At 34.9% G+C, this 16,676-nt stretch overlaps 1 protein-coding gene across 4 annotated transcripts in view; it reads right to left on the reverse strand.

The window, feature by feature from the left end:
* The window catches only part of CSMD3 (CUB and Sushi multiple domains 3), a 613,333-nt gene that overhangs the window by 243,955 nt on the left and 352,702 nt on the right, over positions 1–16,676 (reverse strand). For all 4 annotated transcript variants that reach the window (XM_042035930.1, XM_042035929.1, XM_042035928.1 and 1 more), the window contains 2 exons: positions 9,051–9,245; positions 4,693–4,831 (listed from right to left, as the gene is read on the reverse strand). In XM_042035930.1, coding sequence (XP_041891864.1) covers positions 4,693–4,831; positions 9,051–9,245 — 334 coding nt within the window. The remainder of the gene's footprint in view (positions 1–4,692; positions 4,832–9,050; positions 9,246–16,676) is intronic.

The raw sequence follows: 16,676 nt of genomic DNA on the forward strand, positions 1-16,676 counted from the left end.
TAAGAGACAGTTAAAACAAATTCTATAAACCCATATTTTTAAACTATGTGCCTTTCCTGACAATATTTTTTCTCCACGAATCTATTTTGCAGTATCAATGCAATAATATTAATTATCCTTTATATTTTATGCAACAATAAAATTTCAGGTTAGTTCCTTAGAAAGATGCAAAATAAATTTAAAATACTGGAGCTGGTTTGTATGGCAGGAAACAAAAGCCAGAAACAGTTTGTTAATAAAGATTAATATTAATTGCATATGCTATTTTATAACACAAAATTATTTTGCTATTTTGAATAATCAATTAAATTATATGGAGGGTTTATTGATCCATTTGGTACAAATATCATCGAGGTACTTTGTAACATCAAAGAACCACACTCTGGAGTTCCTACCTTACAATTGTCTATAAGCAGGGATAGAATTACTTGACCCTTGACTCCAGTGGCTTTCTGCCAGCTGAGACTCAGCCCAAAATAGGCACAGAAGTTATGGGAAAAAAAACCCACAACTAAAAATCCTTTTTAGAAAGCACTGAAAAACAAAATGCCTGTTTAAATATAGCATGTGTGCTCTCCCTAGCAAGGAAAAGCTGCATGTGATAGTGCTCCTAGATATCTCCTCGCTTGTGTTGTTTTAGATGGTATCAGCAATTCCAAACACCTGTCTGGTATTTTGACAGTGGTTTATCGCTTTCTTGCTATGACAGAATTTAGATCAATCATACTGCTTTATAATGGACTCTGATGGATTATTGAAAAACATTTTCAGAATTAAAAAGCAACAATTAACAGCAGGATCTTACAAAGACCCTTCAGGTAGTCTTAATTCTCCCTCTGATTTACTTAGATGCCTAATTCAGCTTTGTAAAATCCTTTCAAAGAACTGCATGAGTAAAGCCAATATACTGAGGAACTTGGTATTTCAGCATTTACGTCCCATGAATCTGATCCTAAAGATATAAAGGAGTCTGGCAAAAGACAAGAAGACAAATTAAATCTAAAAAATGTGTTTTCTTTTACTGATGTTCTGATCCCACTAAATACAGTTACAGAAATGAAGTGGGATAATCCTAGAAGCAGGAAAACTGAAAATTTTGGGTTTTGTTAGTTCCCACATGAACTCACAATGACATGCTGCTGAAAAGCTACTAGGCAATAATTTGCTCTTTTTTTTTTTTTTTCCCAGCAATCCATACAACACGAGAGAAATCTTGGAAACAGATCATTTAGTCTTGCTTAGCTTTCTTAGCACCTGTATCAAAAGCATACTTTAGACAGAAGGTGTAAAAAGCCACAGACCTTATAAATGCAATGCAACTATCAGGCCAGTCAAGTTGAAATTAAGTTGAACCTCCAAAGACATAAAAGAAATCCTCTCAAAAGTACTCGGTCTATATGCACCACCGCAAACAGCGGAAAAATATGAAGATGAAAGAAATTAAAAATCACCCAAAAAAGAAAATGTAAGAACCACTTTCAAGTGAGATGAACTGAAACAAATTTGAAGGGGGGATTATGTTCAATGCTTTTGCTTGGTCATTTGGCTAAAACCTGGTCAATTTAAATTTAATTTATAAATCTGATGCTTATGTCACTTTTTCCTTCAATATCTCTCCTCTTGATGCTCAACATACCTGCTATATTTACATACTGTTTTTTCTCTGGTGTGAGAAAACAGTAGGGGCTTTTAGAAAACTGACTAAGAAATACCCGGTGCTCATGTAAGACCCTTCCAATGTTCCTTCCTACTTAACTGATCACTATTGTTAAATTAACCTGGATGTCTTCAGTGCTATGTGACATCTAATCTTATGGAGGACTCACAAGCAGACAGGAGTGAAACAAGTTTTAACACAGGTGATGCCACATACACTTTTTTTAAGAGGCCTTATTCGAATAGATAAAGGTCCCTGAATATTTATAAAACACATCTTTATTTCTAAGAGACACCCTTATCAACTCAATGCAGTGTCAGGATTTCCTGCTGCACAGTATATGCTCAAGAGACAAGTGTGACTAGTACTCCAATCAGTGGTTTGCTATCAGCATCTCTCACATTTAAATACTTATAATTAGGCTTCATGATAAACACTTCATTACAATGAAGAATAGCATTGCCATTTCTCGCTTCTGTCTTTTCAATTGAGCCTAAAAAGATACTGATTTATAACAAAATACCAACAGATTATCTATCTTAGTTATGCCTGTAGAACAGAAATAAACTTTTTAAAATATACATGCACAATCATATAACAATATATGAAAAAGTTATTTTTTCACACTGAAAGCACAAAAGTTCATAGTTATTTTATTTGCTTTATGTGTAGATCTTCTTTTCACATGTCTCTATCTCCTTGGCACAGGAACACTTTAGCATACAGTCATGGAATGCAGAACCTTTCTCCTATCCAATGTTGTAAGAGAGAAGATATAGGAAGATGGGAAGGTTGAAAGGGAACTACTCTGCAAGTGGGAAACTTAGAAAATCCAAAAATTATTTAAAAGTTCTAGACATGTACTATAAATGTTTTTCCCTGACCAAGAAATTAAAAACCTTTCAAATAACCACACGTATAGTGGAAGTTTTGGTATTTGCACCAATAAAGGCTAGAAAAAGTATGTGTGTTTTTCAGGACAAAGCTGAAATGTAAAGAACTGGGCAAAATATGAATTGTTTTTTTTAATTGTATAAGAAACTGATTTGGCTATAGTTTTAAAAGTGTATATTTCAAAAAAAATTATCCTCTTCTTTTAAGAAAGTGTAGCTGAAAATTTGCAAGCAGGAGCAGCAGAACAAGGGTAGCCAAGACTAGGATGAGTCTTTAAAAAGCTAGTGTATAAATGACTCAGAATGCAAATTTAAACTGTGAAAAATAACAATGTGTAAATAAAAAAATGACAGTACTTTACAAAATGTTTTCTTTTATTACACTATAAAGATTTCTTTCATCATTTGATTTATAGAATAACTTTTTCTTTGCATCCAGACGTAACTATATATATCTAAGTGCATCTGTGTGAACATACCTAGATGTATTTTTAAGTGTACTTCTTCACAAAGATACATAAAAGTAAACATTTATATGTGAGTAGGGCGTCTCTGGATTGCTGCATCTGAGCAGTATGCATATCAGACCAATTTCTGACAAGTAATGAGAGTGTCAAAAATAAGCAGAAATGGAAAAAAAAAAGTGTTATAAAGAGGATAGAAGCTTTCTCTGTGATCCAAAGAGACCACATCTTGTTCTTATTGATTTTACTTACAAGAGTAATAGAGGTTGTGCAATTTTATGACAAGGCATTAATATATTGCGAACAAAAAATGTATGCAAGATACTGTCAGATTTAGTAAAACTCAGGCGCGAAGAAAAAATGCAGCTGGCATTGTATTTTGCAAATACAAAGGCAAATGCTTTTTACTTTGAAATGACTGTCCACACCAAATGTGTAGTTTAAATTAATTGCTGAATTAAAAATCAACTATTTGAAATGATAATTTTCTTTTCAAAAACTTAACAGAAGTTTCAGCAGGAGGGAGTTACTGAAATTTTTATTGTATCCTAATTGGCAAAAATTTGGCAAATCATTATTTTAAGTGAGATACTAGTGATTTTGGAAGACTAACTTTCATGTGATGGTAAGGATAGAAAATAACTTTGAAGTGCACATATTACATGTCCTTTGATTGTTTATATTGTTCCATGAACACTTTAATATAGTGTAAGCTATAGTACTAAAGAAAAGGTTTTAAAAATCTTATCACAGTGACAAATTTTGCTAAGAGAATATGAATTTCATCCCATGCTAAAAACAACTTTTGAATTGCATTAAAATGAAGAAATACCTTCTTTTAAGTCAAGTGTGAGCAGGCCTAGTCAAAACATGCTGCATATAGATCAACTGAAAAGTACTTGTATGATATTTGTACACTATAATTTTCAAAATCAATGGCACTTTTTTACTGGATTGTCAAGTAATTTTTTTAATATTTACAATTAAAAGTCATCTAAAACATAAGAAGAATAGCATTCTTTATTGCATTTTTTGTCTTGTTTTCTGATAAAGTGCTCAAATTAAATGCAAACATCTTGCTACCATGAGAAATGTAAGGTGCTCAGCACATTTCAATCCTTTGAATCAGGAAGGGATGTTAGTAACAGACATCAGTCTGGGAAAAGTGGAATGCTGCAGTAATTTGGGGACATTGGAACTCCATCCTGAGAGCACATAGTCCTTTCACAACACTAGCTCAGCTGATATGATAATTAAATATTCAGAGTGGATAAAAATATGACTGCATTTAATTTCGTTTTCACAGTTGATTCAATTCTTCAGAGTTGAAGATTATGTGATATTGAGGGAAAAGAAAGAACTTAGCAATTTATCATAGCAATATAGTTACAAGCAAATGAAACATACTAATATTTAAAAATAGACAACATTTTTAACTGGGCAAAACAGGCTTCAATATAGGCAAGAGGGTAGAAATTTCAAATGCTTTTCAGCACATCAAAGTAGAAATTACACTGAACATAGTATCTATGCTCTGAAGGAGTTTCAGAAAGTCCTACATGATAATACAATTATTTGACTTTAGAGATAGTGCAAATTAATATTATGATAAAGCTAATAACTCCTGCTTCTGAGTAAAAACTGGAAAACATTAAATAAGAAAAACATTAGCCAAGACCTTTCAAATGTAATTTTGATAGAGTGTCCAGGTTCAGCTTCTATCACCCACTCACAATTCAAGGAATCTTTATAATACCCTGGCCAGCCTGGAGAGAGGATTACTCCACTTGGAGATGAAAAATGCCCACCACATGGAGCTAAAAGTGAAACAAAGAGAAAGGTAAATAATCCAAATTTATTAAATGCAATTCATAATTATCACTTTCAATACAGGACAATTAGAATGAATAAAGATTGAAAATCCAGTTGCAGGAAGACGCAATGGCTTCAAAGCTGACAGGCTCTATGGTGTTCAGAATTAGATGGAGATAACTGAATTAAGACAATAAAAAGACAAAACAAACTGTTCAATAATTCTGAAAAAAATTTTTTCCCTACTGTATTCTTATGTGTATAATACATTTTCCTGCATTGAAGAACATAAACAAAACATAGTCTCTACAAAGTGTCATTATTTTTGCTTGTACTTGTGGACAGAGAGACTTGAAAAACTTGCTAGTTTCAGCTGAGTATAAAGCTAGAAACCAGAGAACTGTTGTTTTAACTGTGACATGAATCCACTGTCATACCACATACATTTTGCTTGGCATGTTGGCAGTTCAAATTCCTCATTCATGAAAAAGACACACTTACCATTCTTACAAAGATTAGTTGATATTTTTAAATTGGAAAATATATATAAATATTGTAATATATACTTCTGGAAGCAGTAATCATGCAGAGGGGAAAGATCACCTGCTTCAACCTGCTCAACAGCTTGCCTTATCCTTCCCAGGATGCCACTGGCCTTCTTTACTGCAAGGACACATGTTTAACTTGGTATCCACCAGGACACCCAGGGCCTTTTCCGTTTAGAGAGCAGAAGCATGTTACTTTGAAGGAAGAGAAAGCTGCACCATAGAGTTTAATAAAATCATTGTTCCAGTGGTCTTTATGCACACAAGGCTACTCAAAAAAAAAAAAAAAAAAAAAAAAAGCTATGTGTCATAGCTGACTATTCCTATTAGTGTGTATCGCAAAGAAGTTGGAAAGGTCATACTGTACTGTTGACAAACTAGTGTCTCTACTAAAAATAGTGTAAAATATACAACATTTTCTGACAAAAACATGGCTATTTATTAAATTTCTGGTTGTGATTTTTTCACCAAATACAGCCAGCAAAACCTTTTGGTTGCTCATTTAGACAAAGGAGCACAGAATATATCATTGTCTATATTATTATGGACTTCTCCATTACAAAAAATAGATTAATTTTTCTCTCTTTGACACAACTTCAAGTTGAAGACCATGAATTATTACACATTTTTCTGTTCTTCATTTTTCTCAGGAGAATACCAAGATCCTATATTAAAGTTATGAATTGTTGTAAATAGCTTTTTTGGGGTTTTTTTAGGACATAATGTTCCATCTTTCCCCTACTGTGCAGGGAAAAGGAAGTTATAGAGTTCTAGAAGTTATAGAGTTCAGAATTCAGTATGTTGCAAACACTTCTAAATATGCAGCTGTATGCTTCATTTTTTACTCACTGATGGATTTAAAGTGGGTGCTTCTCACCTTTTACCTTAGAGTCTCTTTTGCATACTACCTTCAGTAAAGAGTGCCAGTCAAACAAGAAGGTATTTAAACTCATATTTACCTCAACAACCAGAAGGTTAACTCTACAGCATTCATAATCCCTATATTTTATTGTATATACGCCCTTTTAAATATTCATAATATGTATGCAGCCCGTAAACTACAAAATATATTGACAAGAATAGGAACCAGGTGGCTTTATTCTGAGCCAGTACACTCCCATAGTTAGAATACAGTATAACTAAACTTGTACAAAGTTCCATATTCTCACCAAATTTTCATGACACAGGTTGCATTTACAATACAAAAAGCTCCAACCCTCTATTACAAAAATATTCCTATGAATAGTGCATTAAAAATAATGCATACTGGAAGATTGCCTAAATTTGGAACAGTTTATCTTTTTTATTTAGGAGTGTTTTGTTTCTGGTTTTCTTTAAAGAAAATGTTTCTTACCTTCCTCTGATTTTGGCTCTTGCAGATAAATATTCAAGGGATTTTTTTTATTTGACTTTCACCATCACATGCTGGTTTTCTAAACCCAGGAGTAGTTCCCTTCAGAATAGCTGAGCTACTAGGCTTATCTCAAAGAGCCTTGTTTTTTAGAAAATAAAGCTCTCCAGACATCTTGCCAAAGGATTGTTTCCCTGACCTTTTTTACACTGATTTTAATCCCTTGCTCTTTCTTATAGTTCTATTTGATGGTTGTATGACAGATTGATACCCAATGCCCATTTATTCAAAATGAAACTCTAGAAATATAACACAACTAGAGGTTGTTATCAAGCAGAATCTCTTTAAACACAGACATATGCCAAACAGCAAAAAAAAAAAATCTTAGTCTGATCTAAGAATTCCCACAAAGTCATTTGTATTTAATTCTTTGTATAGCAAGATGCAGGGGGTGAAAAAGGAAATTTCTGTATGTGAGCATGAAAAAAGCTTTTAGGATAACAGGCTATTCACAGAATTACTAAACATCTTGTAGATTCATAGTTTTAGATGTTTTTTTTTGAAGAGCTTTTCACTAATGCTATGGAATGGCAGGATATTAAACCTTGCAGGAGTTATGCAGGAAGACCAAGGTTAGAGCTTCAGCATGGGTACAGCAGCACAATATTACAAGAGATTATGGGAAAATCCTCCATATAGCCCTCACACAGGAAAGATGAAAGGCATGACAACAAGAGTCCCAAATTCAAAATTGTCAGGGAGTAGCAAAAGCAGGACCCCTCCACTAAAGAAAAGAAGCCAGGATGCTTCTTTTGCACTTGCATGCACACACACACACGCACACACACACGCACACACACACACGCACACACAAACTGAGTTAGTGCCTTCACAGACAGATCCAGCTCCACCTGAGAAATGTGAGCAGGAGTGAATTGCTTAGAGTAAAGGGGTCTGGTGACAATCAAGCAATCAAGTGACTGTCTGAGCTGAAATAGGATCCTGGGCCATGGGCAGGGCTGGGAGGAAGTCCCAGCAGAGGCTAGCCAGGATTGCCCTGAAAAAGGAGTATGTTGACCCTGTTCTTCTGCACCAGATTATTAAAAAGTTCCCTCCTGCATACTGTAATTTCTGGCATTCCTGAAGTGGAAGGAAAGCTGGAAATCAGTCACATTCCTAGTCAGTATGTGGAGTTTATGCATATGACTTGATGTCTGTGACAATGAAATTATGAGGTATTAGTAGAGCTTATATCAAACAACTCTGTTTTACAGACAAAGGTGTACACAATCAATAAAACTTCTGAACACCCTAACAGACCAAACTAAATTGTTAATTTAAAAATATTTTCATTTGCCTTCCTTTTTTATCGTAAATTAAAAAAATACATCTAATTCTACAGCTGATAAAAAACATCTAATTCAAATATACCTGTGTCTCAAACTTTAGGATTTCAACATATGTTCCACTCAGAGTCTCAGATCACCTATGGATCAGATTATCATTGTGCATGGACTGACACTTAAAAATATTCCCAGTAATTTAAGATTTTAATGTAACATTGAAAATGCAGCTTTATATTTTATTAGCAATGTTGTACAGATCCATGAATCTTATAATAAAGAAAAGGTATTATAGCCTATCTTGTCTAGTGAAACTGACACACCTTATACCTATGAAACAATAATCATTCATCATAGAAAATAAACATGGATGCAAAGCATATTATAAGCAGTCACACTAATGTATTAAAATTGTGCAAATTTTGTCAGGAAGGCAGTCACATAGTGAAAATAAGAACTAAGCTTTTGTTTAAAGTAGAAACTAACAAACCATAAAGCAGTGATTATATTATTATTGATTAAATAATTTTTTAATCATTACAAACAGCTGAATTATTTTTTTTCCCCTTTAGGTACAAAGATCTTAGAGTATAGACAAGTAATGAAGAAAAGATTATATTTTAGTGTCAATTAGTATAAACAAGTCTAAGGAACTATGTATAACACTGTGTTTTTAGGCTGCAATGTATGAAAGTACTTAATTTCTATAAAAAGAAAAATCAATTGCAAAGAAACTCTTCCCCAGCCTAGGAGTCACTGTGGATAGAAGAAACACAAGTACTGCAACAGAGAGCTAAAACATCTTAAACAGCTTTAAATACCATAGCCGAAGACCCAAAGGAATCAACATCTTCATTCTAATCTGATATTGTATCAGCAAGAACAGAAGCACTGCGCTGTTCATTTGCAAAAATCTCAACTTCATTTGGTGACAATTTGAAATGCATTATATCAAGTTCTTCTGAATTAGAAATATTTTACATACCTCCACATTTAGGAATAGGCCCACTCCACATTACTTTTCCATCCATTAGCATACAAGTGATTGTTTCAGTTCCTTGTGTTTTAATAAATCCTTCTTCACATATAACAGAAATTGAGCTCCCCAGCTGAAAGTTGTCACCAAAACGCCGAGCATTGATCGGGACTCCAGGATCCGGGCACTCGTTATGTCCAAATGCTTTTTAAGAGAAAAAAGAAAAGTGAGAGAGGAAATAGAACTCTTGCAAAGAAGACAACATTTTTAAGATTTTGCTTGCTAGTAAGAACAAACAATTTATATTAGGAAACAAAGGGAAAAATAAGAAACAAAAACTTGCTCAACTGCAGAAAATGTAGAACAGTATACTTAATGACTTAAAATATAAAGTTATTCCAGAATGAATCTCAGCTTGGACAGCTTGTTGCTGGCAGATTTCAGGGATAGCTAAATTCTTCTTTCCATCAACACCCATCCTATTTAATGTTACAATGGGACAGAATGTTCCTTCAGAAGGGCAGGGCAAACATCTATGTATGATACAAAAACTTTACTCATCTTTTGTTTATGTAATTCATTAGCTCACCATTTGAGCCATACTGACCTTCATGGGCTTGATCCTACCATCTTTTATTTTGTTTCCTGTATTGAGAGCTGGTGAACAGTGACAAAAACGGTTACGTTTGCAAAGAAAAAAAACCTGAAACTTTGAATATTTCAAGTTTAGGTCTGGGTTAACTGAAAAAAACGATTTCCCTGTATACATGTAGATACTATGACACAGACTGTTCATGTCTTTTACTACAGAATATACCTTGCTTTTGGAGAAGAAAGACCATCTTCCTACCAAAAATGAGAAAAGTCATATTTGTAGCATTATCTTTAAATTATATGCATTAGTTATTGTATTTTGTTGTTTTATTGATGAAGAATACTGCACATACATCTCATCATTTTTAAAATGTTGATTTTTCTGTGAGAACAAATATCCACCTTCCTCACATATGATGACTGCAAATTGTATCTTCATAAATATGTTTACATGTGGAGACACCTGAATGGACAAAGTCCTAAAAATATGATTTTCACTTTTTTCCCTGCAGTTTTACTGGTGCGTCTGCTAGACAAAACATATACAAATCCCCCCATGAATTTTTCTTCTTTTAAAAAGTAATATGTCAATAACTTAGCAGAAAGATTTCTCAGATGTTCCATTAAAGAGGTATTTTAAATCATAACAGACAAGAGAAAGCATTTATTTATTGACATTTTGACTTAGGCAATGCCAGATATATATTGGGAATGAAAATAGTGCTTTCATTGAATAATTGTCTATCATTCAAAGATGGCATTAAAAATTATGCATTCCCATACTTTTTCAGAGGAGTTACAAAAACTTTTCCAATACTTTATTCACAGTCATCACTTTTAGGGAAGGCATTGATTGTCTGTTTTTCTTACTACTTTCAGACAACCCAGAGATAGATTTTCAATATTGTTATCTATAAATGTAGATAAATATTGTCTCCAGTTTTAGCTTGTTTGTGTGTGACACCAGTTTATTAATACTGAAAAATGAATTAATTGCTCTGTATTTCAGCTCAGGATCTGCTGCCACTGCTGCTCCTATGAAATGAATTGTACTGCACAGAATGACTTTGGGAGGCAAGATAGTGAAAGACAATCTGTCCCACCAACAGCAGTCACTCTCTTAGTCTAGCCTGGCTGCAGTTACATTACTTGATGAGCACAATTCAGTCTGCTGATACTTCTAAAAAGCTTCATGGTGGAGCTGTAATATTAACTACAAGCCTTAGGCTTAAAAGAAGAACACATGGGTATATCATAAATTAATATTTTACTAATAATCAATAAATCAAGAAACCATGGAAAAGTTCCTTATGAACTATTACATGTAAAGAGGAGATCCAGTTTTCCTGGCATTTATACTCATCAGCTACCATGACTGCACAGGTATATTAAGCAATATCAGGAAAAATGCCAGGAAATATATACATATATCAGGGTGATGGTGATATTCTGCTATTAACTCAGAAGAATATTAAAATACTCATTTTGCATTAAAAACAAAACAAACAAACAAAAAAACCAAACAAAAATATAAGGGAAGGAACTGCAGAGATCTCATGAGATAGGAAGGCAGGAATGTAGCTAATCACAACTCATCTCATCTGTCATGGGTTAGCAAGCATAGCCCTGGAAGTGATGTTCTTGCAAAGGGGTGCTTACAGCTTCCTCTGTGATCTGATAGAACCTATCAGCTGGCCAGTTTGAATATGGACAATTCTTTAAGCCACTTAAAGTTGTGACCGCCTCTGTCATCCACACTTCAGAATAGGAAACTCCGAGGCAGAGTCTCTCTGTCTCATTTCTGGTGCTGGGACAAGTGGCTGCGGGCCCCATGCACGGCCATCCTGTAGCCGATGAGCCCTGTTCCACCTGTGGACCACGCCCGCCCCGCCCCCCCCGCCCCCACCCCCCAGCCCTGCTGTGGGCAGCTGGAGCGGCTCCGATCTCCCCCCTCTCCACTGCGATAAGCCGCATTCCAGCTGCAAGGCCTAGGTGAGATTTACCCTTTTAGTGCTGTGAAGAGCTGAAAACCCGAGGGAAGAGAAAGAGGAGATGCTTAAAGCTGAAATTCTGTCGTAAAGCTGTGATATATCAGAGTACCCGTTGTAATTTCATGAAGGCATGTGGGGTGGAGTGTTCAACTTGTACTTGTGAGCAAAAGCACCTGTGCTGAGATAGGCAGATGCTGACGCAGCTGTAATTTCATGAGAAGTTTGAACAGGGAGAGATGGAAGCAATGAGGACTTTTGCTCCAAATGGAAAAGGAGAAAACCTCAGTTCCTAGAGATGCTCCCAGAGATAGTCCTAGAGATGAAGAAGACCTTTTGCTCCCAGGGAAGGAGAAGGGCCTCTGTTCTTAGAGATAAAATGCTCCCAGAGATGGGTGAAGAGAACTTTTTTTTCTGAACAGTTCAACCTTAAAATTTTACCCCCGTAATTTCAAGAGTGGACCCTCGAAAGCAGTTGTGGGAAAAGCTGCAAGTCATGCACGGGACTCACATGCGAGCAGAGAACCAACCCGGGTGGCTGTCTCATTGTGATACTGTTTTCATAGCATGGGCAAGAGAGACTCCTCTTCCTAAATGGACTGAACAAGGTTATTATGGAAGTGGTAAACAGACTGAACATCTCAAGGGTTGTCTTTTTACATTGTCACTGGGAGAAGGGAGAAAGGTGGGGGGAGGAGAAGAGTTCTGAAGGTGTGGTATGATTTTTTTTTTCTTCTTTTAGGTCTGTTAATAAACTTCTTTATATTCTTTCAAGTTTGGTGCCTGCTTTGCATTTCTCCTAATTCTTATCTCACAGAAGGTAAACAGTAATGAGTATTTTGGACCAAACCACTACATCATCTAAAGCCAGCTTGGAAAGGTCCTTTAAATAGGGCCAGAAAGTCCACTGGCACAGTTAATTGTTTTGGTGGATTGCCCTGCCAAGAGTTTTAGCTGGTAAGTGTAGCAAAACTTTGGAGTAAAGGTAGCACTTTCAGAAGAAAATATCAGAGAAAAACCAAAAGTTTGAAAAAACAAAAGAGAATAGAAAATAATATACTTCATAATAAGGACGATTGTGAAAGATTATTTAAAGGTGTGTAAACAAGTGGTGGCTCATTCAGTACCATCATACTTTGTAGTACATTGCACTTTGAAGAATTCTAGCTTGAGAAGTACTGAGACTGAAAAAGTCTAACAGGAGCGACTGTCAGGAAAAATGTGCTGTGATGAACATACCCTATCACAGCAATAAACCACACTAAATCAGTCTTTGGATATAAACACATCCTCTGGGATTGTCCGTGCCTTTGTCCACTGAGCTGAAATGACTCAAGTAATTAGGCTGATGTCAGAGGCCCATAGTTGACCTTTGTCAGGCTGCTATGTAATTCATAAGGTTTTTGCTAGCACAATTAAACAGCTGTAATGAAAACAGTAACAAAAATATCTACATAGCGACAAACAGCAGGTCTAAGCTTATGCCCAGCATGTCCTACACCCCAATCAATGAGCAACAGCTCAAAGAAGTCCACCCGCTAGCATAAATCAAGCAATCTGGAAGATGTTCTCCACCTCAAAATACTCATGCACCTCAGCCCAAAGGGAGGTTAGCATGAGTCTGGTTTGTGGAATGCCTGCCCATGGATGGACCTAGCAAATTTTAGTCTCCTCTGCATTAACTCCTTTGTCACGGGAAGTAAATATGCATTCTCTGTCACATGCCTCCAATTGTGACACAGCACTTAATGCGTGCATTTTGTCTAACAGAACAGATAGATTAGACTGAAGCAAAGAGACTATATAAATTTATTGCTTATAATTTATGGGACTATATTCAATACTATGTCTAGCTCTGTTCTCTGTAATTAAACAAAGATATATATAAAGTGGGAAGCATTCAGAAAGGAGTCACAAATATGATAAAAGGTTGATACTTTCCCTTGAACTGTGGAGTTCAATGCATACAGCTTATGACTGACTTTATAAATATCTTCATAGGCACCAGAAATATTAACAGCTCCTGGGTTTGGGATATAAAGGGAAAACAAGGAATCGGTTGTAAGTATGCATTTCCATAGCAACTTAAACCAATGTAGTTTTAGGTTGCTATGTCCCTGTGTTCTGCTGCACCTAGTAAAACACTCTTCTGCCTCATTTTCCAAGCAGAAAATCACGGCCTTTTGGGTTGCTATTCCTTTGGTTATTGGAACATTCTCTGTATCATCCATTTTCAAGTCAAATATATCTGTTATCTAGTCCTAACACTTAACTAATTAGAAAATCTTTGTTAGGCTTAGTGAAATAACTCAAAGATGACACATTTGAAATCTAATTTTTGCTTATTTCCAACAAAAGTTAGATTTATGTTGAATTTTACTGGAAGCAAAACAATTATCTGAGACGACACATGTTTCTGTAATAAAAGTAAATACGCACATTAAAATAGTTTCTGAGAAATACCATTAAACAACCAGATTATGTAGCAGCAACGCAATTTTATTCTTCTCTATCCTACACCTCATAAACATCAATGAAGTTATTTACATTACTAGCCTATATTCTATTAGAAAAGATTGATCAAGATGTACTGTTTCTGTGAAATAGTGTTTCTACTCTTGAAAGGGGCAAAAGGAGACTAATAGGTTGGAATATATTGACTGAAGTGTTAGCAGAAAATGGATATTTTTAATTAACTTTGGGTTTACAAATGCTAAGACAGAGTGAAATTCTATTCACTCCTTTTTTTATCATCTCTTTTGGCCTTAAACTATTTAATATGGAAAGATTACTTCTGTGATTTATCAGATTGCAGCTGTCTTCACTGAAGAAATAGTAGAGACATTATTTGGAGATATTGTTGCTTTTCTAAGTAGATTTTAGCTACAGAGTTTAACAAACACATGCACAAACACACCCATGCAAAGAAATAAAAATATCAATGTGTTAAATTGCTCAAATGTGTAAAACACTTCTTTAAATTCTTTTCAGAGTTAATTGGTTTCATCATACAACTGGTAAAAAAATTGGATTGTGGCTTCTCTATAAAATTAAAATTGTATCACTTGATACTATTGGTGCATAATTTAGTGACATGATTAGACTACTACATGCCCAAGGAAGCCTGAAAAGTTTTTAAAGACTCAGAATTTAAGTAAGGTAAGTATATTTCTGTGTCACTGAAATACTAAATCTGAAGTATTGACAGTGTTCGATGAATTAGTTTATTTCAAAATAAAAACTAAATATAAGGAGTATTCCATGCTAAACTTCTACATCTTTCATTTTTACGATAAATTCTACATTAACTGACCTATATTTAGTTCTAGTTGAGCAAAATGGGATGACTTGAGAAAATCCTATTATACACAGCCTTAATATTTATCCTAGAATACTACCTTATATCCTCCAACAATTGATTTTCGTTTTCTCATTACTAGATTTAAGCTTGACAGCATTGAGCACACCACAATGAAACTTTAAATAAGCAGAACTGTTATAAATGTTAAAAGAACATGAAAAAAAAAGAAAATATAGAGCAAATGTGAAAACTTCTGCAAAGAAACATGGATTCAATATCCCATTTTCATTATAACTGATTACATATTTCGGTAGGTCTGAATAACTGCTGACTTTCCAATATTTATTTATGGTACTAAGATATGCAGCTACCGGTCAAAGGTTAGTTTGCAATGATGACTGGTACCTATAGAAACCCATAAGAAGATACCACATGTTCTTCATGCTTACATTCTACATTTGTGACAAATGATCTGAGGATGAATCAGAGGGCTGAGAGCTGAAATATAAGACAATACCAGAGAAACAATGTTTACAGAATAATCTGGTGCCAGTTTATCTTTCCTATTCAGACAGCAATGTTCAATGTAGATCTTAATAAAGAGTTCTCTGAAATACTGACAACCTAAACCAAACCAAACCAAACCAAAAAAAGATGGAGAGGTGAAAGATGATGTGAGAAAAGTAAAAAGTGACAGGGGAATTTAGTTCTTGAAATGTTATTTAATATAATATAAATTGTTAACATTCGTTTGAGAAAAATGTGGAGTCTGGATCTCTCAATTACCAACCTCACTTAATCTCTCATTTCCTCTTTGATTTAATGGTTAGTTTAGGTTTTTTTAGAGCAAAAAAGCTTAAACAACAAAGTATTTTTTTTCATACAAAGTATTTTTTCCATACAAAGTTTTTTTCCATACAGTCCAGCAGGTAACACATTTTTCTGGGACAGAGACATGCTCTCCTTCAAATCATGCTGTGGTAGATTCTCTTACATCTCAAGTAAGCCTCTGGAAATATATATACTCTCAGATGTTAGGGAGAAAGACAGGAAGGGGACTAGTTACACATGACATCAGACTTTTGGAAATATCGAAATAGTTATCATATTTTGCTTATTTTTTCTATCTGTTGGCATGGAAAACTACTCTGCTACCATTACCATCAGAAAAAAAGAAAAAGAAAGAAATCCAAATATCCAGATGTGGGGGGACTGATGAGGTGGAGAAGCTCTGGCTGAAGGATATGATGAAGCCTGTACTAGATGCTCTCTTATTCCTACCATGCTCTACACATAACAGGAAGTCTAATATTTCAGGATACTGCTAGAGTGGCAAAATTTAATTTTGCATATGCTCCCAGGAAAGTTTCATACTGTATTTTGCAATTATTCATGCTGTGGCCTTGCATCACCATGTCTGCACTAGATGGGAATATACCCTGGCTGGATTTTAGTATGGAATAAATGACAAATCATTTGGTACCAATGCAAGGTAGGCAGATCTTCATATGTGTTTCAGAAGAAATGTAACAGTTTTGCCAGCAAGAAGGTGAATAAATTCCAGTGGTATTTAGTACTGGAGAAGATATTTAATATCACCTTCAATTATTATGTGGTCAGTAAATAACAAAGGTAAAACAGCAAAAAAAACCCCAAGTCTATTTTGGTTTGACTCATCAAAGAGCTCCTATGGGTGCTCACTCAACTGCAGTGATTAGGAGCTAGCAAAGACTGCAGCCATCAGCTCCAGGA

The sequence above is a fragment of the Corvus kubaryi genome, unplaced genomic scaffold (assembly GCF_017639235.1).
Source record: "Corvus kubaryi isolate FWS band 111438036 unplaced genomic scaffold, C.kubaryi_AGA036_p1.0 37385, whole genome shotgun sequence".
NCBI lineage: Eukaryota > Metazoa > Chordata > Aves > Passeriformes > Corvidae > Corvus > Corvus kubaryi.